General features: G+C 39.5%; 4 protein-coding genes across 4 annotated transcripts; 3 read left to right on the top strand and 1 right to left on the bottom strand.

The window, feature by feature from the left end:
* Positions 1 to 108: 108 nt before the first annotated feature.
* On the bottom strand, positions 109 to 3,111 carry MONOS_4757 (putative protein phosphatase 2C). Its single transcript, XM_067874853.1, has 5 exons — positions 3,078 to 3,111; positions 2,640 to 2,985; positions 874 to 2,547; positions 528 to 744; positions 109 to 446 (listed from the first exon to the last, which is right to left on the bottom strand). Coding segments are annotated over exons 1-3 (1,905 nt in total). The 5' UTR covers positions 3,080 to 3,111; the 3' UTR covers positions 109 to 446; positions 528 to 744; positions 874 to 990.
* Positions 3,112 to 3,883: 772 nt separating this feature from the next.
* Positions 3,884 to 6,334, top strand: MONOS_4756 (putative KIF1-binding protein; the record flags this gene model as incomplete). Its single annotated transcript, XM_067874852.1, has 2 exons — positions 3,884 to 5,851; positions 5,972 to 6,334. The coding sequence occupies 2 exons, from the start codon at positions 3,884 to 3,886 to the stop codon at positions 6,068 to 6,070; spliced, it is 2,067 nt and encodes a 688-aa protein (XP_067726999.1). The 3' UTR covers positions 6,071 to 6,334.
* A 305-nt stretch (positions 6,335 to 6,639) lies between these two features.
* MONOS_4755 (uncharacterized protein) lies at positions 6,640 to 10,555 on the top strand (the record flags this gene model as incomplete). Its single annotated transcript, XM_067874851.1, has 5 exons — positions 6,640 to 6,741; positions 6,794 to 9,207; positions 9,422 to 9,781; positions 9,873 to 9,937; positions 10,071 to 10,555. The coding sequence occupies 5 exons, from the start codon at positions 6,640 to 6,642 to the stop codon at positions 10,553 to 10,555; spliced, it is 3,426 nt and encodes a 1,141-aa protein (XP_067726998.1).
* Positions 10,556 to 11,952: 1,397 nt separating this feature from the next.
* On the top strand, positions 11,953 to 19,148 carry MONOS_16174 (uncharacterized protein; the record flags this gene model as incomplete). Its single annotated transcript, XM_067869089.1, has 1 exon — positions 11,953 to 19,148. The coding sequence occupies one exon, from the start codon at positions 11,953 to 11,955 to the stop codon at positions 18,757 to 18,759; it is 6,807 nt and encodes a 2,268-aa protein (XP_067726997.1). The 3' UTR covers positions 18,760 to 19,148.
* Between the last annotated feature and the right edge of the window lie 98 nt (positions 19,149 to 19,246).

The raw sequence follows: 19,246 nt of genomic DNA, 5'->3' as shown, positions 1-19,246 counted from the left end.
TCATCAGAAATAGGAAAATGTTTAGGATGTGAAAAAAGGAACTTGTGAAATATTCTTGAACAATGAAGAAGTATGAATTCTTTTCTTTTTGCTTTCTTTTTCTCGACAAATTTTGCAACTGTTTGCAAAAATTCATAAGCTGTTTTAAAAATATATCGAAGTGAATACTAATTAATTGTATTTTATTTTCAAAAAAAATTGAAAGAAAAACAAACAAATATTCAAAGATGTTTCAATAAATGGAATCAAAGAATCTAATCGAGAACGGTGATGAAATTTTGAAGTCTTTGAAAAGACTTGTTATCGTTGAAGTGTATGACTGCAACTTATTCCAACAAACACGCTGCAAAACGCAAACAGAAAAGTTGCACAAAATGAGACGGAATCAATTACGATTAAACGGTGTCATTATATACAGCCATAAGTTATAAAAGTTTCTCAATCAGCTAAAAAAATAACGTTAAAAAAAATAGCAACATAAAAATACCTGAAAAGAAAGACAAATCGAAAAAAAAAAAAAAACATACGAACAATAACCTAACAAAGAATTGAAATAAAAATAGAACAAATAAATCACTGAGATAACTATAAACGATGTCACCCTAAGGTGGCAACAACTTGATGTGAGAATGATGGAAAGACTTGCAGAAGGTTCATTTTCAAATTCACTCGTTGTTGAATGGAGGGAAAAATATACAGTGAAATGAATGCTCATCTTTTTCATAACATTGGAAGAATTCTTGCCTAATTGAAATAGCAAAGCAAAAATATGTTAAAGTCATTTTATTTTTTTATATATGGATTAAGAGTTTCAATAAGGAAACAAAACACAGTTCATTAAATTTCATTACAATAACAAATAATTATTCAAACCAATGTCTTATTTGAAGCATGCTTGTTTATTCCACTCAATTCCTTTGCAGCACTTCCAGCATCTTAACAATGATATTATCAGAAATGAAACTATCAGCAATTTCCCAGAGCCCATGCTCATAAGTACGCCACAATCACAGATATGTTATCTGTGCTGCCTGTCAAGAACGCCTGATCAATAAGCTTCAGACTCGCCTGCACAGGATCGTTGTCTGTTGCCACAATCTGACAGGCCAAATCATCGCTCAGCACATCCCACACACCATCACACGCCAAAATCAAGAACTCGTCCCCAGGCGACATGTTAGTGACAGTCAGGAACGGGTCTGCTGTCACATACGGATGCAGGAAGAAGTCACCCAGCGAGCGTGCCACAGCCAAAATGCCCAGCACTCGCTTGTCCACCACGTGCCCCCCAAGCGCCTGGATTCGAGCAACTTCCTCTGGCACATCCGCTTTGTGGTCGAACGTCAGACGCACAGCTCTCCCCTTCCGTGACAGCACAATTCTGGTATCACCAGCGTTCGCACAGTAAATCTTGTCTCCGGTCAGCAGACACACTGCACCTGTTGTACCGTCGTTGATGTCGTACCGGTTCATTTCCTGGTTCGTCTCCAAAAAGGCCTCTCTCAGCGCCACGTTCGGAGGCTGCCCTGCATCCAGATGTGCTGCCAGAATCTGCGGGAGGTTCTCAGCGCAGAATTCTGAGGCCGACCTGCCGCCATGCCCGTCAAACACTGCAAGCAGATCTTCGTCTGGACGCGAACGGAAGTTCCGCTTGATCACAATCATATCTTCCATCGTCAGCCTTCTGCCGATTGTGTCTGCATAGCCCACCCTCAGCTTCCTCGGGCGCCGCAGAGAAGAGTGCCGCTGCTGCCCGGGAAGCAGGAACGGGAGCTCGAAGGGGCCGAACTGCTGGGCGAGGTACTGCGCAGCCCGCTGGATGGCCTCGCGGGAAGGCAGGTGCATCCCGGCCAGCCCGCTCATTTGGGTGAGGTCGGACTGAGAGAGGCTTGAGGAGATGAGAGAGAGCTCTTGGTTGTGGTCGAGAGAGTCCTCGTCGTCAATTGAAGAAGAAGAGGAGGATGAAGAGGAAGAGGAAGAAGTGTTTAAAGAAGCAGTTGATTGAGTCTGTTTCTGTCCAGGAGTAATCCAGTAAAGTCGAGTTCCTCCTTCAGTTGTCTCTTCTTCAGCAATCAAGTTAGATGATGTCACTTTCTCCCAGAAGTCATTGATGATGTGCTGCAGACAGTATCCCACTGTTGCATTTCTTTCGAGCACCTGTTCAATTGCCTGCAGATAGCTTTGAGGAATTGGATTGTTTTGGACATCGATTGAGCGCAAAGACGTATTCTGTCCAATAGCCAGCACAAGCTGTTGTGCTCCTTCCATTCCAATGTGATTCCCAGATAAGTCCAGATGAGCTAATCTTTTGTTCTCCGTGATATTTGACGCTATGTGACAAGCGCCTTCATCACCCATATCCAGATATCCAAGACCAAGCCGAAGCAAAGTTCTATTGAGCCGTAATGCAATAGAAAGATGCATCACTCCTTCCATTTTACCGGGGTTGTGATTGAGAATTAAAGTACTTAGAGTTTTATTTGCGCGAAGTGATTGACCAAGAAGGATAAATCCTGCTTGACCAATTTTATTGTATGATAAATCCAACTAAATGACAATAAGAAAGGAAATAATAAAAGGAAAATGTTTCCAAAATTAATTCAAATGCAATGATGTTTGTTATTTATAAAAGCAAATACCTTTCTTAGCATCCGTTTCTCCTTCAACATCTCAGAAACAACATTTATTGCATCATCAGCCAAAAAGCAGTGGGACAAAGATAGCTCTACAATGCAGCGCGTACCAACCATCCCTTCGTGAAGTGCTTGAAGACAGGTAGAATTAAGACGAATGTTATCAAAAGGTAGAGGAACAAGAAAAGTGCGATGTGGAATTTTGGTTAAGCTTTGAGCAGTGGTAGGCAGAAAGTTTTTAACTGCATCAGAAGGATCCTCTGTTATTAACTCTTTGTATTTTTTGACAACATGACCGTAATAAGTCTCAGCTTCAGTATTTTGGAAAACATAGTTGCTGGAACAACAACCCCTGGAAATAGTGTTTTTAAAAATGCAAGAAATTTGTATATAACAATCGAAAATTCACATTTAATGTAAAAATGGATGGAAAAAGTGGCAAACATCGATTAATAAAAAAAAATTAAAAAGCAACAAATTCGATGGGATTCCTTATGTTGGGTATGTGTCTAACTGTTTTTCTTGCTAGTTCAAATCAAAGTTAATTTACAAAAATAATCCAGTTTTTAAGAATATATTGACAGGAAAAATATTTATGAAGAAACATTGATGATATTTTTGATTTTTTTTTTTGCAAATTCAGAGTGTTGTTCTATTTTGTCAATTCATCGGAAATAATGACATTCACAAACTGAAAGCATAACTATTTATACGTGGAATGAGAATAAATTGCTTTCAATAATTTCTTTTTGAATAAGTTATCTTTTTCTTTTTTTATTTTTTCTCAATAAACAAAAAATGTTCATTTTTTAACATATAAAAACGAATGACTTTCAATCTTAGAAATAAAAAATATCTTTTTGGTGATTGTTTCTGTGATAAGGATAAAATAAAAAATATTTGAAAAGTTCTCTTTGATTATTACACAGTGAAGAAGAAGAGAAAATTTATAAGTTATGCAATAAAGATACGATATACACAAAAATGATTGTTTCTAATCAAATGCATATATTTGTATATTTTTTTAAATTGAATTATAAAACGAAAAATTTGTGTAAACTTTCGTATTCAATTTGTCCTGAAAAGATTCTCAACATTTAAAAAATGAATTTCACAAGTCAAAAGAAACGAATTTGTTTGCAGTCAATCTTTGTTCGTTCTTTTTATTGAAGTGAAAAAGGATTTGTTGTTGAAAAGATCTTCAACAAATATCAACATTTGTGAAAGTCAATGCACCCATAAAATTTTATATGACTTCAGAAGTTCAGGAATATTCTGATTCACTTGAAGAGTCTTTTGCTAACGATTTTCCAAAAGTAATAAGTGAATTCAAAAGATTAATTTCTATTCAAGATCCACAGGAAACGCCATTCAAATCAAAATATGAAGCTGTGACGTATCTTGATAAATACCAGGCTCATTTAACGCGTTTGCTCCAGATGGACATTGAACCAAATAAACGAGCGGATATTGATATTATGCTTGCGCAAATGAATTACCTTTGCGGATGCGTTGAGATTGAAGGCGAAGAGGTATCTGCTGGAGAAAGTCGTTTAATGGCAAGTATGCCAACCCTTGCAAAACGCCCCATTGAAAATGCTGTAGCTTTAATAAATGGATATAATCAAATCGGAGTACTATGGGCAAATCGAAGCGAGCATTCAAAAGCCATGGACTTTTTCAATAAATCAGAATCAGCTTATCTTATTGAAAAATCAAAAGACTCCGATAATATCACACCTTTATCTGAAAGCATGCATACACTTACGTTGTTTTATAAAGCACAGGTTCTAACTCAAATTGGGGATCGTGATTTGGGGGGTGAGTATTGTGAGGTTACTCTTTCAAGGCAACTTGAATTCGGTGAATACATACCATTTGATTGGGTCGGGAATTGTTGTTCAATGGCAACTCACTACATAGATACAAGACAATTTGAACGTGCTGAAGCGTGCATGAAAGAAGCTGACATTGTAATTAAGGAAAAAACAGAGAAACAGGCTGATGCTGCTTCATCTGAAGAAGAACAGCAAACGATGGCCCAACTTTCTTTAACAAAAGCTCGTTTGTATTTGGCAGAACTGAAGGATATGGCAGAGCGGAAAGAAGAGATAATGACTATTGAACGGCAAAAGAAAGAAGGCACAAACGATGAGTTTTTGAAAGAGAGAGAAGAATTTATGAATGAAAAAAAGAAGCAAAAAGAAGAATCAGAAGAGAGGCGCAAGGCAAGGAAAATGCAGGATCTGGCTGAAATCGAGAAGACTAAAGAGGAGCTTCTTGCAGGTGCTCTGGAATTTTCACCTTCGTCCCTCTTCTCTGTGATTGATGTGCATCCAGGTGTTGTCCCACCTGTTGGCTCATCTCCACGTCGCATTTCGGATTATCTTCAAACAACTATCGACTCTGAGCCACGCAATTCTTCAGCATCTGCATCGTCATCAGCGTCTTCACCTGCATATTCCTCAGAGTCTGAGCCTACTTTCTCCTCAGCCTCTGCTTTGTTCAAAAGGGGGCTGGCTCTGTTCAACGCAGCTGCGAAGTATTATGTGCTTGATGGGTTTGTGACAGACCACGTGGCGATTCAGCTGGACATCTCGTCGCTCTACCAGGCGATGGTGCCGTTCTACCCGTCTGACATTGCAACCGTCTGCAAGCTGCTGAAGAGGACAGTCACGCTCCTGCAGCCCCTCGTCAAGCAGCTGAATCCGGCGTCGTATCGGATGACTATCGGAGACCTGTCACACGAAGTGGCCACGGCGTATGAGAGGCTGGCAGATCTGAAGATTCAGCAGGCACACTACGAGAAAGGGAAAGAGGCAAGTTTGGTGGCGCAGATAGATGAGTATGTGAATGGTGCCATCACTCACTTCCGAATACTGCTGGCACCGTTTGACCAGCCTGATGCAGACTACACAGGATATTCCGCAGCATCCTACTCTGCACAGACTGGAATGAGCTCATCATCATCTTCTTCTTCTTCTTCTCGCATTCAACCACTGATTGTCCGAAAGCCTCCGTCGTCGTATCCGAAGATACCAGAAGACAGTCTTCAGCTGTACCTGTCCACGCACTTCAGCATCGCCAGGCTGTTTGGAAGGTTTTGTGTACTCAACAAGGAAAAATACGAAGAGAACCTGAAATGCTCGCTGGACGAATACAGATATTCTGTTTCATTCTATGAAAACAACAAAATCAAAACATTTTTCCAAAAAGAGGTTTGAATAAACAAAAAAAATACTAATATTTTCTATTTGAAATTTATTTTGATTACAATATTTCATTTTTTCTTCCTTTTTTTCTTTTTCATTTTTGTATTTTTATTTTCTCTTTATCAGATCGAAATGTGCAAGCAAATGATTGAAATGCTCCCTCTTCGCATCACAGGCATCCACAACGGAAACATCCCACTTCCACCGACTCTTCCAGGCATTTGAATCAAATACTCTCACTCCATCTGAAGAAGATAAAAGAGAAGGTATTTGCATATTGTTTTGAGGGATATATGCATATTTTCAACTTTTATGCACGCTACAGGCACTTTCTCGGTAAATGTCATTATCCAGCATGAAATTGATAAACAAAAATGAATTTATTAATTTCAAATTTTGATTTTTACTTTTCTCTTAATTTATCAAAACATTCGATGAATTCTTTTAGCAATTTTGTAAACTGTTAATGCAATACGGCAATCGCATGAATAGCATTTTTATAAAAATGAATAAGTTAAAAGGATTGATGATATTTGAAGATAGCTATATCTGCTTTGCTTCAATAGTTAAATGCGAAAATTGCCACGAACATTTTGGTACAAGTTGTGATAATCATTGGATAAATCCGGTATAAAGATAATTATTTCGCAATATACTGCAGTAATGAAATAAAGAATGCTAAACTTTTTCTCTTTTTTCGAAAAATTGATTGCTTGGAGAAATATCCCACAATATTTTATTGAGAAAACAATGACGAGTTTTTAATAAATCGAAAAGCTACTTGGGTTTAATTTATGGCCTCTTCATGCAGCCATATGAAAACAATTTTTTTGTTTCGTTTATTTTCCTGCATTTGTATTTTAATTGCATTTTATCCATGTTTGACATTGAATAAGGTTTGCAGAATAGAAATCGTTATTTTTATACATTTTTATTTCAAAAATCCAGCATGGAACTCGCATAGATTTGTCTAATGCAGGAGAGAATCCACGAAAAAGTTTATCATCGAAGTTCACAACTTCAATCGAAAATTCAAAACAAGGCATTTTGAATGAACGAATAAAAGTGAAGGTTAATGCGCAACCAAATAATCAACAATTACGCGCAAATCCAAATGATGAATCAAGAATACCTTCTGTCACTGACAAACCAAAGAATTCACAAACAATTGACGATGATTCATTACGAATTCCAGATATACAAATCCCAGCAAACACTCCATCAAATACATTTTTTTCTTCTGAGCCTTCATCGCAACAAATTCCAACAGATGATGTTTATCACGTCTCGAAGCAGCGTTTTCTTCAAGCGATAACTCAACCTCGTGAAACATCTCATCCTCTTTATTCAACAGAAACACAGCACGATTTTGAAGAAAATGCACCATATCAATCTCCGATTCTTTCTTCTTCATTACCAGCGCGCGTTTCTCCTTCTGCCACATTTATGCAGCCAGTTCAGCACTCGCAATTTGGACTGGTTTCTCCAAGGTCAGCTCATGGAAAGACAGAAAATTATGACCAGGCACGCGCTGACGAATTCCTAAAGAAAGCAGACAGAAATTTGCAGTTGGAAAGAAATATTGACGATGCTTTTAGTGCAGAAAAAGCAAAAATTGGGCATGCACCGAGATATCCAACGTTGGGCATGAATGAAAATGAAAAAGGGGTTTCAAGTGGAAAGAAAGAAAACGAAATTGAAAGGCATTTCACATTTCCAGACGGATTTGCAATGCCGCCTTCACTGAAAAATAGTGGAGCGAATGCGAAAAAGGACATGACAAAAGAAGATGAAAGAGAAGATGGGCAGATGAATGCCAACGGTGAAGAGAAGATTGAAGTGAAAGAATCTCGCTATGAAGTTGGCAATGCAGCATCATCATCAGCTGCAAGAAAGAAAAAAGAAGCAGAAGAAACGAACGATACAATGACAATTGATTCAGAAAGTGTAGCGAGAGAGAAATTTAACAGCATGCAAGAAAATGGAAGATATCCAAAAAGAGAAGTTGATGAAGCCATACAAAACGAAAATACTTCCAATGAAGAGCACAAACAGCCAAGCAAAGCAGACATAAAGAAGAAGGAGTTTTCGAGATATGAGTCAGCAGATGAGCTGCTGGAGGAAGAAAAGCTGAAAGAGCACCTCAAAAAGGAAGCTGCCGAAAAATCCAAAGAACCTGCTGAGAAGCAGCTGGCAAAGCAGCAAAGCAAAGAATTCGTTCAAACAGCACCTCCGCATACAGCCATTGGCTCGTCTCATCCGCCTCTACCACGCCACACGCTTCTTCCTCTGATGGCGAATGCTCTCTCACCCTCCTTCGACGACAGCAGCGTAGCTGACATTCTCAGACACAACAGCTCACAACAACAACACCAACAACAAGAAGAAGAAGAACAGAAGATGATGATGAAGAAGAGGAATGATGAAATTGTTGGAAATCAACACACAAAACAGAAAGTGAATGAGAATGTGGCTGTGCATAAAATGGCAGGGGCAGATGCTTCTCAGCCTCTTCGCCCGCTTTCTTCACCTTCTCAGTTTTCTTCTTTCGCTTCTTCTGACTTGCCTCCTTCTTCCTCGCTGTTCGATGAGCCACTCCCGCCTCTCTCTCCAATCTCTATTCCTGAATTCCCTTCTCCTTCTTCTTCTTCATCTTCTTCTTCTCCCTCTTCTTCTCCTTCAACTTCATCGTCTTCTTCTTTCATCCCTTCTTTCTCAACATCAACGCCAATAGACCCATCAACGCCTTCCTCCTTCTACACTCCTTTTTCTCCGCCTTCTCACTTTTCCACACCTTTCTATGAACAACCTTCATCCTCATCATCCTCTTCTCCTTCTCCTTCTCCTTCTCCTTCTTCTTCTCCATCTTTAACTGCTTCTTCCTTCTCTTCTCCTTCCAAGCTCTTTTCTTCTGTTCCTCCTTCTTTCTCCACCCACAAATCAACAACCAACACACACTCAGAGAAAGTGGTGAAGTCAACTGACCCTCTTCGCTCTTCCTCTTCCTCTGGCTTCCATCAGACACTGGGAATGGAACAGAACTTCCCTCTTTCTGCTTCTTCTTCTTCTTCTCCTTCTTCTTCTTCTCAACCACCAAAACTGTCAGATGTGTCTGCCATTCCTTCAATGACTCCACAAACAGCCTCGTTCTCTTCGTTTGCCCTGCGCAATCAGCAGTTCAACGTGCAGCAGCCGCTTTTCGCAGCGCCTTCGCCTTATTCTCTGCCTTCCACTGCGCTTTCTTCCCTCACTTCGTCTTCTTCTGCCTCTCCTTCTTATTCTTCTTCTTCGTTGGGCTCAAAGACACAGAAGAAGATCAGCTGTGCGTATGACATTGACTGCAGACCAGGAGAAATGTGCATGTTTGTCTCTTTTGCAACATCTTTTGTTGCTTTTGTGTTTTTCTTATTGATTTCTTTATTTGACTCTTCATTGGCTCTTCTCTTTATTTTGACATGCACATTTATTAATACGACTTCATTTTTCTGTGATTGGGTTTTGAATATTTCTGTCATGTCTTTTCTTTCTTCCTTTTATCTTTTTCTTGTCTATTGATTTCTCCACAACGATCCACAGAAAGCCAGACGGGGCGTGTTGGAACAGCAGCATTGAAGGGGTGTGTGGGTATGCGCCAGATGTGTGTGAGGACGATGTGACACTCGGAGAGAAAGAGATGAAGGCGCTGATGAAAGGGAAGCTGGTGATCGAAGGCGAAGAGGAGGTGATGGCAGAGAAGGAGGCGATGGAGAGGGAGAAGGAGAAGGCGAGCGAGAAGGAGAGGAGAGAGAGGAGGGCGAGGGAAGAGAGGGAAAAGAGAGAAGAGAAGGAAGAGCGGCAGAGAAGAAGAGACACAGGCGAAGGCGATGCAGATGCAGTTGTGCTCAACACAAATCCAACTGGACAGACTTTCTGCGGATGCGACGGAGCAGACTACACGTTTGAGATGCTTCTTCTTTTTCTTGTTGTTATTATTATTGTCATATTCATGTTCCATTTCTATTCTTTTTCATTATTTAAAAAAATACAGTTCCAGATGCCAGGCATTGAAAAACAGGGTGAATGTCGACTTTGTGGGGAAATGTGCTGATAAAAGTGTGCCTTACAGAAATGTTTATTGAAAAGTTTATTTTATTTTATTTTTGTAATTTTTCTGTATCAATCTCACTTTTCTTTGTTTTCCTTTTTTGCAAACAATATTCTTTTCCATTCATTTTATGACTAAAAGTTCCATCGCAGCTGAAGGACGAGCACACAAACAGCAGAGACGTGACTGATTTCCGCCGCTTCGGCTACCGCGATACCAGCCGCCCCACCCGCTCATCAGCACGCGATGCCTCCTCTTTCTTCCCCACTCAGCCTTCTGCCTCTCTCTACTCATCGCCTTCTTCTTATTCTTCTTCTCGCTCTCCTTCTTCTCCTTCTCCTTCTCCTTCGTCCTCGTCGTACCTGTCGAGCAGCCCCTACTCCTCCCCTTCGCCCACAAAGGACACGAACGGATACTATCTCAAGCCAAACTCCCACTCGAGCTACCAGACGCCCCGCTACAAGTCTCCTTCTTATTCTTCGCCGTCATCGTCGTATCGCCCATCGCATTCGAGTTCTCGCAGCCGCAGCGACGAGAGAGGAGAGCCGGCTGTGTTCAGCGAAACTCCGCCGTCTTCTGTCTACAAGCCTTCCCCGAGGATTGTGGGGAAGAAGTCTGCAAAATAAGCTGCTTATTTTCTATTCTTTTTTTTTTTTCTTTCTTTCTTTTCTTTTCTCTTTCATGCTTGTTGGAAAAGTATAAAATGTTATGTTGTTTGATGGAAAAGTTGCAAAAATGATTGGTATAGCAATCTGTAATGCACCAAGCAGTTGTGTGCTTGTGTTTTTGTTGTAAATGAAAACAGAAAGTCACCAAAAGGAAGAGTTGAGAACGAGATTTTTCAACAAATCGCATTTATCTCGTTTTTCATTTACGACATTTTTGTTTTCATGTCTTTGGATCTTGAGTGAATTGCAAACAATCACAATTGAAAATATAATAATTAGGCTTTTTTATTTTTCTTCTCATTTCTTTCATGACTTTCAATTTTTGTGTTTTTCTTTGAAAATTCAAGAAAAAACAACCAAAAAAAACATATAAATTATAACTTTTCATTTCGAAAATTGAACTTCAATTCTTCATCAAAAAATCTCAAACGCATTTTTTTTCAAAGTGAGACCAAATCTCTAAAATATTGAGCAAACTCAAACATGAAGGATGAAATGAACCAACTGGTACCAGGCTTGAAGAAAAGACATCAATTCTTTAGTTTTTTTGTTTGTTATTGAAAACACTCCTTCTTTTTGTGTCATTGACGTGATCAACAACACAGGCTTCAAAGCCTCGAAAAGTGAACAGAAAAAAAGATAAATCCATTTTGATCAACTGAAAAATACTTTTTATTTGCTCTCAATTATTTGTTTTATTCTGGATGATCGTGCATTGGCTTCTTTTTTCGTGGTTGCTCTTTGCCAATATTTTTGAAGGGCAATGTGTCACGCAGACTTCTTCACTTGAAAACCAAGAAGCAAGCGCGGATTCTCGCTTTCAATATTTCCAAGCCTGTTTGAATGGGAACAGAACAAAAGACGAACATTTTCTTGAAAAAAGCACAAAAGCTAATGAACTTAATCCAGATATCTCTCTTTGGGGAAAAAGGTGGCAGAACGGAGCATCTTCATCAATAAATACATTTTTTGGATTTTTCAATTCTTCGGTTGGACTGAAAAACGTGGCACTTGAATATTCTTCCTCGCCATTTGTTCTTATTACAGGCAAATCAAGCATAATGATGGATTCCTGCATTTCACGCCAAAAATCTGCATCTCCGTTTCATTTACAAAGTGGGTCAATCTGCCTCACAAACATGAGCATGCTCCACGCAAATGGAATTTATTCATCCAGTCTCGTATTTTCATCTGATGGTTCCAATTCAGTCATTTTGAGAAATTCTGTCATTTCGAACCTAGCTGTTTCAGCTTCAGACAATTTCCTATTGTCTGGGAAGAGCAAAAGCGAACAGATCAATGACTGCACCTTCAGGAACATTTCTGTGAAGCCATTCAAAAGCAGTGATTATCTGATGGAGCATTCGTGTTTTCGAAGTTCGATGGAGAACTGCCTCATTTATTCTTGTGTGAATATCTTTGAAGGAGGGATTTCAAGTGGAGCTTTTTCTTCACAAGAGTTTGTTTGCAAAAATATTTCTTCACACTTTGGGAAAAGAGAGGCGAATGAACTTGAAAGAAAACAACGAATAGACACAACAGAAAGTCAATCCTTTTCATTGTGTGAATGGGTTGATTGCACATCCCCATATGGAGGAGCTCTTTATGTTCATGACAATGCAAATGCCATTCTGATTGTTGAAAATTCTTCATTCACAAGATGCAGTGCTTCATCAACAAGAGGCGGAGGGATATATGCTCAAAAAATTGCTGAATGCATTGTGCTCCATTCTTCATTTGATCAATGTGCTGCATTTGGCACTTCAGATTTCGGAGGAGGGGGGATTGAGTTTGAATCAATAAATGTTCAGCCAATGGTAGAAGATTGTTTATTTAATAACTGTTCTGCTGCCAATGATGGAGGAGCATTGAGTTATTTTGAAATTATGACTCAAAAACAAAAACATTGCATTATTAACTCATTCTTCAGAATTTGTCGAGCAAATGATTCACTCACTGGAACAGGAGGTGCAATTATTCATTGGAATCCTTTGGATAAAGTTGTCATTTCAAATTGTTTATTTTGTCATTGTTATTCAATGTGTTGGGGAGGTGCTGTTGGAATATTAATAAGTCAATATAATCAGGGAGTATTGCTTTATTTTTGCTTTTTCCACAATAACACATGCGTTAAATATGGCCACGATGTTTTGCTTCAGGATTCAACATCCAGCAATATAGATTCCAGTTGCTATTCAACGAGACAAACATCAAATAGAGTTTGTGCAAATTTATATTCAATTGTTGATCGCAGCGAATGGCTTCGAAACGATTTCGGAAGAGTCAGATTTGTTTCTTCGAATGAAACGCAACCTAATTCAAAAGATACCTATGCATGTGGGCTGGATGAATCTCATGCATGCAGCACGATCAGTCGTTGTCTTACTCAGCTAATTCCAGACTTGGTTCCCAATGTGGAAGTATTTTCAGGAACGATAATCGAAACAAATTGTTTTGATTGTGGGGCCAACACTTTTTCTGTTTATGGTCAAAGCAATATGAGCACAGCAATCCAAATTGAATTTGAGATATCTGGTTTGTCTCTTTTTTCAGTCTCAACAGGCATCTTGTCTGTCAGAGACTTTATTCTTATGCATGACTCGTCTCATTCAAATAATCGTTGGTCAAGGCTGTTTGAGATCACTGGAACAGGAGAGATGCATATTAGCAGGTTGAACATATCTACTGGAAGTGAGTATTTTTCAGAAACAGCGTTCACCACTGAGATGATAAATGTTCAGGGAGGAATGATGCGGATGGAACATGTGAACTGGGCAAAGACAATCTCAACAACCTCGTTGTTTTCACTTTCTTCGACAAATGAAATCTCATTGGCACTTTCAGAATGTTCATTTGATGGGATTGAAAGAACAACGAGCGGATCAGCTGTGATGTCGTTTTCGAATGACAAGGCAAATATCGATCTGAATTTGTGCACATTTGAAGGATGTGGAAGCACAACATCAGCTGATGGGGGATCGATGATGCTGTGTGCAGGGAATGAGAATGAAGTGAAGGTGAAAGACGGGGCTTTTGATGGCTGCTTTTGTTCGTCATCCAATGGTCTTGGGGGAGGAATTCTTCTTCGATTATTGAATGAAAATCCAGATTTCTTGATTTCTTCTTCCTTTGGCACAAACACGGCCAAATGGGGAAGAGACATCTTCGTCTTATCGCCCAATCTGGAAGAAACTGCAACTTCAAGAAAAATTGCATGTGTAACCTCATCATCAGATTCTGTTGACAAAGTGCGAGGATATGACAATGGAAATACGAGTGTGGCCATCCCACTGTGTATTTATCTCCTTCCCAGCCCTTCAGAAATATGTGTGAATAACATTGAGGCAACTGATCATTCTCATTGTGGAATCGTCCAATTCCCTTGTTTGACAATGAAGCACTCACTCACACGTCAAACAGAAACAAAGAAAGTTGTTGTGAGTGGAATGATTTTGATGAGCGATGAATTGGCATTTGAAGAACAGAAACATGAAATCAAAGGAAATGATGATCAAAGTGGTTGGACTGTGTCTGATGCCAGCTCACCATTAAACTCAGCAATGATAACAGCAAGTGTTGAAACAGAATTATCAAAACTCATCTTCTCTCTTCCATCTTCTCTTTCATCGCGCTCAACTTTCATTTCTTCTTCTTCTTCATCACTGACTTTGTCTCAATGTTCTTTAACTCTTCAAGATCCTTCATCAGAATTGGCATTTTTATTCTTGTCAGTTGAGTCAGGGATCCTGATAATCGACAAATTCTCAGCTTCATCAATCGCTTTGAGTGGAAGTCCATTGATCTCTTTGTCAGGAAGCAGCACAGAGGCTGAGTTTATGAATACTCCCTGGCTGAACATGACGAACAGCAATTTTACAGAAATCGAAAGGGCAGCTGGAAATGGAAGCTGTGTGAGCATTGACAACAGTCATGATGAAAATTCAAATGGAGAAATAAATATTGAAGAATGTGATTTTGATGGATGTTCTGTGGCTGGTGATGGAAGCAGAGGAGGGGCTATCAATGCAAAGTTGAAAGGGAATACTCAATTGAATATTGTTTCGTGCACATTCACAGGATGCACAGCACCAGCTGGAGAAGAGAAGAATGGGTTTGGGGGAGGGATGGCACTGAAGTTGATTGATGACGATTCTTCGTTTGTGATCTCGTCCCCTGTTTTTGATGCAGACAAGCCAAATATTGCAAAATATGGAAATGATGTGTTTGTTGAATCTTCCAACTTGACGAAGAGCATCACAAACACTTCTCTTCCATTTGTTTCTGGGCATCTGGCAGATATTTCATTGAATTCCCTGAGAGGCTTTGATGGAAATGACACAACAAATGTCATTCCGCTGATTTATTTCTGGCAAGCGATTGGCTCAGAGATATATATTGGAGACAAAGGAAAAGATATGCACGCCTGTGGATTCTCAGATTATCCTTGCTTGTCAATTGACTATTCGTTAATGAGATTGTCAGAAGGAAATGAAAGGAATGTCAGCATCATTGGAAAAGGATATCTTCGGAAAAGTGTTGATGTGAGTGGAGCTTCAATAAAATCGAAGGATAGCAGCAGCATTTGCTCTTTGGAATGTGTCTCATCGCTTGAAGGAGCAGAAGGAGCAGCAATGAAGATTCAGGGTATGGCGCATTTCGAACTGATTAACTTTGCGATTACATCATCTTTCGCAAGTGGAGTGAATGTTTTGATGCATGTTGGCTCAAGCGAGGGATTGCTGACTGTGAAAGACTGCTCATTCACAAAAATGAAAGAAAGCGGAGAGGACATGATTAATTATGGGCTGATCAAAGCAGAAGGAGGGACAGTTGTGTTGGACTTTGTGACAATGCAATTGTTGAGCTTTTCACAGGATGTTATTTCTGTGTTGTCGGCAACGATTTTGAGGATCAAAAACCTGACGATGAAGAATGTTGAGCTGGAAGGAGCAAGCGGATTGAGCATAACAAAGAGTTCAAGAAGAGAAAACAATGAAATTGAACAAAATATTGTCATTGAGTGGAGTTTATTCGAAGAAGTCACCCAGAACATAACCAACGATATTCCCATCATTCGGAACGAAATTGATGATAAGCCATTGAAAATTGTTATTAGAAACACAACGATGAAGGGATGTGGCGGAAAGAGGTGTGGAAAGGGAGGAGGGATGTTTTGTGTGTTGAATGAGGGAGGAAGTTTTGACTGTTCGTTTTGCACAATTTCCGAGTGCTTCTGCTCGAGCACAGGAAGAGGCGGGTGGCTGTTTCTGGAATGCACCTCGACAGCCGAGCAGCCTCTGAATTTTGTGCTGTCAAATATCACATTCAGAGACAACTCTGCATTGAGAGGGAGAGACGTGTATATTCGATGCCATTCAATTGATGCACAAATAGTTGATGAGCAGTTCTTGCTGGATTTCAGAGTGCCGTTTGTGAAAGAGCTGGCGATGTGGGGCTGCACAACAGACTCGTTTGTGGATGAAGAAGATCTTCTGCTGAGGGTTATGATATATCAGAGTGAGACGATATATGTGTCTTCAGTTGCAGACAATCACACAGACAGCAAGCAATGTGGAGAGTTTAACGCACCTTGTCGTTCATTGAGTTTTGGAGTCCAGCACATCATTCCATCTCTGTATTCACAGCTACTGATCTCAGAGGAATCGGTAATCAATAGGGAATGTGATGCTCGTGATGTGATCATTCGCTCATTAAAATCTCCTTCAGTTGCCTTGGTGTATCTGAACTCAACAATTGGTGATGATGAGGGCAGTCTTATCAGAACATCGGGAAACGTTAGGATTGAAAGATTGAAATTCAACATTGGTAAGGTGTTTTCGTATTCAGGCAGTTCAATCATTCATGAAGCAAACGGACAACTTTCTCTTTCATTTGTTGATTTTTCTTCAATTGAGGAGTCAAATGGCATTGAAACTATTGTTCTCAATTCAACATTGCTGAGCATTGAAAGTGGAATTCTTCATGTTGACAACTGCTCAGTGTCACTCCTTTCATTCAAGAAGCCTTCATTTCTGTTGAGTGGAGATGAGATTTCGTTGACGAATGTGAAACTAGAACAGATTGAATCAATGGCAAATGTTTTTGAGCTTGGGCAATGTGGAGGTGTTGTGTTTAATGGAGCATGTGCAGATGGAGTGAAGCTGTCAGAAGGCTGTATCATTGGGATTAGCAGCTCAACCTCAGGAACAATTTCTATTGGAAGCACCTCATTCAAGAACTGCTCGAGGAATTCGGAAGGAGCTTCAGTTCTCTCTGCTTCTTCATCTTCTGCTGAAATCGTTCTTTCAAATTGTTCTTGTGAAAGCTGCAATTCTCTGTCTGACAAAGGAGGCATTATTAATGTTAATGAACTGAGGAATGCTTCTATGAACTTGTGCCAATTTTCAGGAATGGTTGCAAAAGAAAGCAAAAACGACAATATGAATACAATCACGGATATATGCGAATGGAATGGATCGCTTGTCCATTTATCAAATACTTCATTGATGACGAAAGATGTTTCGATATTGAATGCTTCGTCAGGCGGCATGTCTTTGTCGTCAGGCAATGTGACGATTGAGAAAGGAGAATTTTTCGATAACAATCCTTTCATTGAAAAATATCCTTCTCTTCGAAGGAATATTATTTGTTCAGATTCTGCCTCACTGACCATTTCGAGCTTGAAAGGGGGAGACGGTGTGATGCCCAATTCTTCGCTTTGGATTTTGAATGATGGATGCACACTTGGTGGAATCGCAGGAGAAAGAGCATCTCCATTCTTCATTCCAGTGTTGGAGAGTGTTGAAACAAGGGAGAAAGGAGAAGAAAGGGAGGTTATGTTCAAAGGGAAGCTGCTGCTGCCTTGCAATTTGTCGTTCAGGCTTGTGTATAAAACAGGGGATGTGGAGTTTGTTGAGACATATGAATTTGAGGAAAACAGTTTTGTGTCAGAAACAGAAGTGATTGGCACGCTTCCTTCAGACAAGATAACAACGGTTGCGGATGAGACGGAGGTATCTGTGATGATTTTGTTTGGCGAGAAAGATGCACCATCTTCAACAGAATTATGTATTGTGAAAAATAGGAGTGACGGAGTCGCAAGCGAAGGAGTGGTGGCGAAAGAAAATAAGAAAACTGAATGGAGCTTGATTGCTTTTATTGCTGTTGCAGTTGTGCTTGTTGTTGTGGTTCTAACTTTTGTGGCAATTTGTGGGATTCGCGGAAGAAACGGGATTTCCAATGGAAAACGATGGAGCGAAACAGATTCCGGAAATAAGAGCACAACAGCAGACTCTGAAGAGGAGAAAAGCGAAGAAGAACACGAAGGAGGCTTGGAGTTCATTGAAATGCCGAGTGAGCTCCAAGAAGGAGTGACAAGTGAGAGTCAGTTGCTGATTGAAGAAGAGTCAAGCCGGCTATTGAAAGCGGACGAAATAATGAATAGAAATGGAGTTCGGGCTGATATTTTAACAGCATTTTGCTCGGGCGACTTTGCCGAAGCCCAGACGGTTTTACCAGTTTTGGTCGATCAGAAGGATGGCAACGCAGTGGTGGGTTTTTCTAATGGAGGTGGTACAGATTTGAAGAAAAAGAAAAAGAAAGAAAAGAAAAGAAAAGGCAGAAAAGAAAATCTAGAAAGCAAAGAAAATGATTTGGAGGCAACATACGATATTGAAGATATTGAGAATAGAAAAGTGCAATTTAGCGAAATAAAGACGACATCAGAGAGATTTAGACGATCGAGCGAAGAAGAAATTCAAAAAGAAAAACTTTTTGAGAACAGTCACGTGTCTTGCAAGGAAACTAATTTGGGTTTTTCGGACTTTGGGGATGAGCAAAATGAGATGAAAGATTTTGCTGTGAATAATTCGAGCGTTTCATTTGAGGGCTCGGGAGAAATTGCGGATGCAGCCATGGCAAATGAAGGTCCGATTGCTAAAGATTCGAAAACATCTGTGCTCCTAAATGAAGTGTTTGAAGCGCGTGGCAGTGAAGTCTCAACGGATTTTTACAACGCTGAGGAAGGGATTGTTGATGGACGATTTGAAGATTGCGAGATAATCAATCAGGAAGAAAAGGTTCAAAAGAAAAAGAAGAAGAAGAAAAGGAAGCAAAAACACGAAAATATAGATGTAGTTGATCAAATGGTCGATGAAACCTAAATGTGTAATGAGAATCAAGCATTGATTGAACAAAAATATTTTTTTCCCTTCAAATTCACTGAATATTCGATACAAGTTTAATTGTTCAATTGTCAGTTAATACATCTATTCGGCTAGATATTATCTGATTGACAGACGAGTTGAGCAAAAATTCAAAGAGGACATGAAAAGCACTCTTTTTTTAATTATTTTAAAATTATTGTTATTTAGCGAAACTTCGTCTGTCATGTTCAGTTTTGAAAATGTTAAAAATAAAAAAATAATGGGTGCGATCATGAGCTGATATTGTTCCGGTGAGATATTTATTTATAGAGTTCGCAAATGTTGATGAACCCTGTTGTTTGCATTAAACCTCTGCGTCACCCCGAAATACAAAATTATTCGTCAGTCACTTCGTCACTTTTTTTTTTTTTTTTTTCTGGTTAAAAAATTGATTGATTGAGTGGCATAATAACATAAAAATGATTCGTGTTATTATTCTCGAAAT

This window comes from Monocercomonoides exilis (genome assembly GCF_001643675.1).
Source record: "Monocercomonoides exilis strain PA203 chromosome Unknown scaffold24-1337568, whole genome shotgun sequence".
In the NCBI taxonomy this organism is placed as follows: domain Eukaryota; phylum Preaxostyla; order Oxymonadida; family Polymastigidae; genus Monocercomonoides; species Monocercomonoides exilis.
Note: the sequence above shows the minus strand (reverse complement) of the source record. Positions and strands in the feature narration are given on the sequence as shown.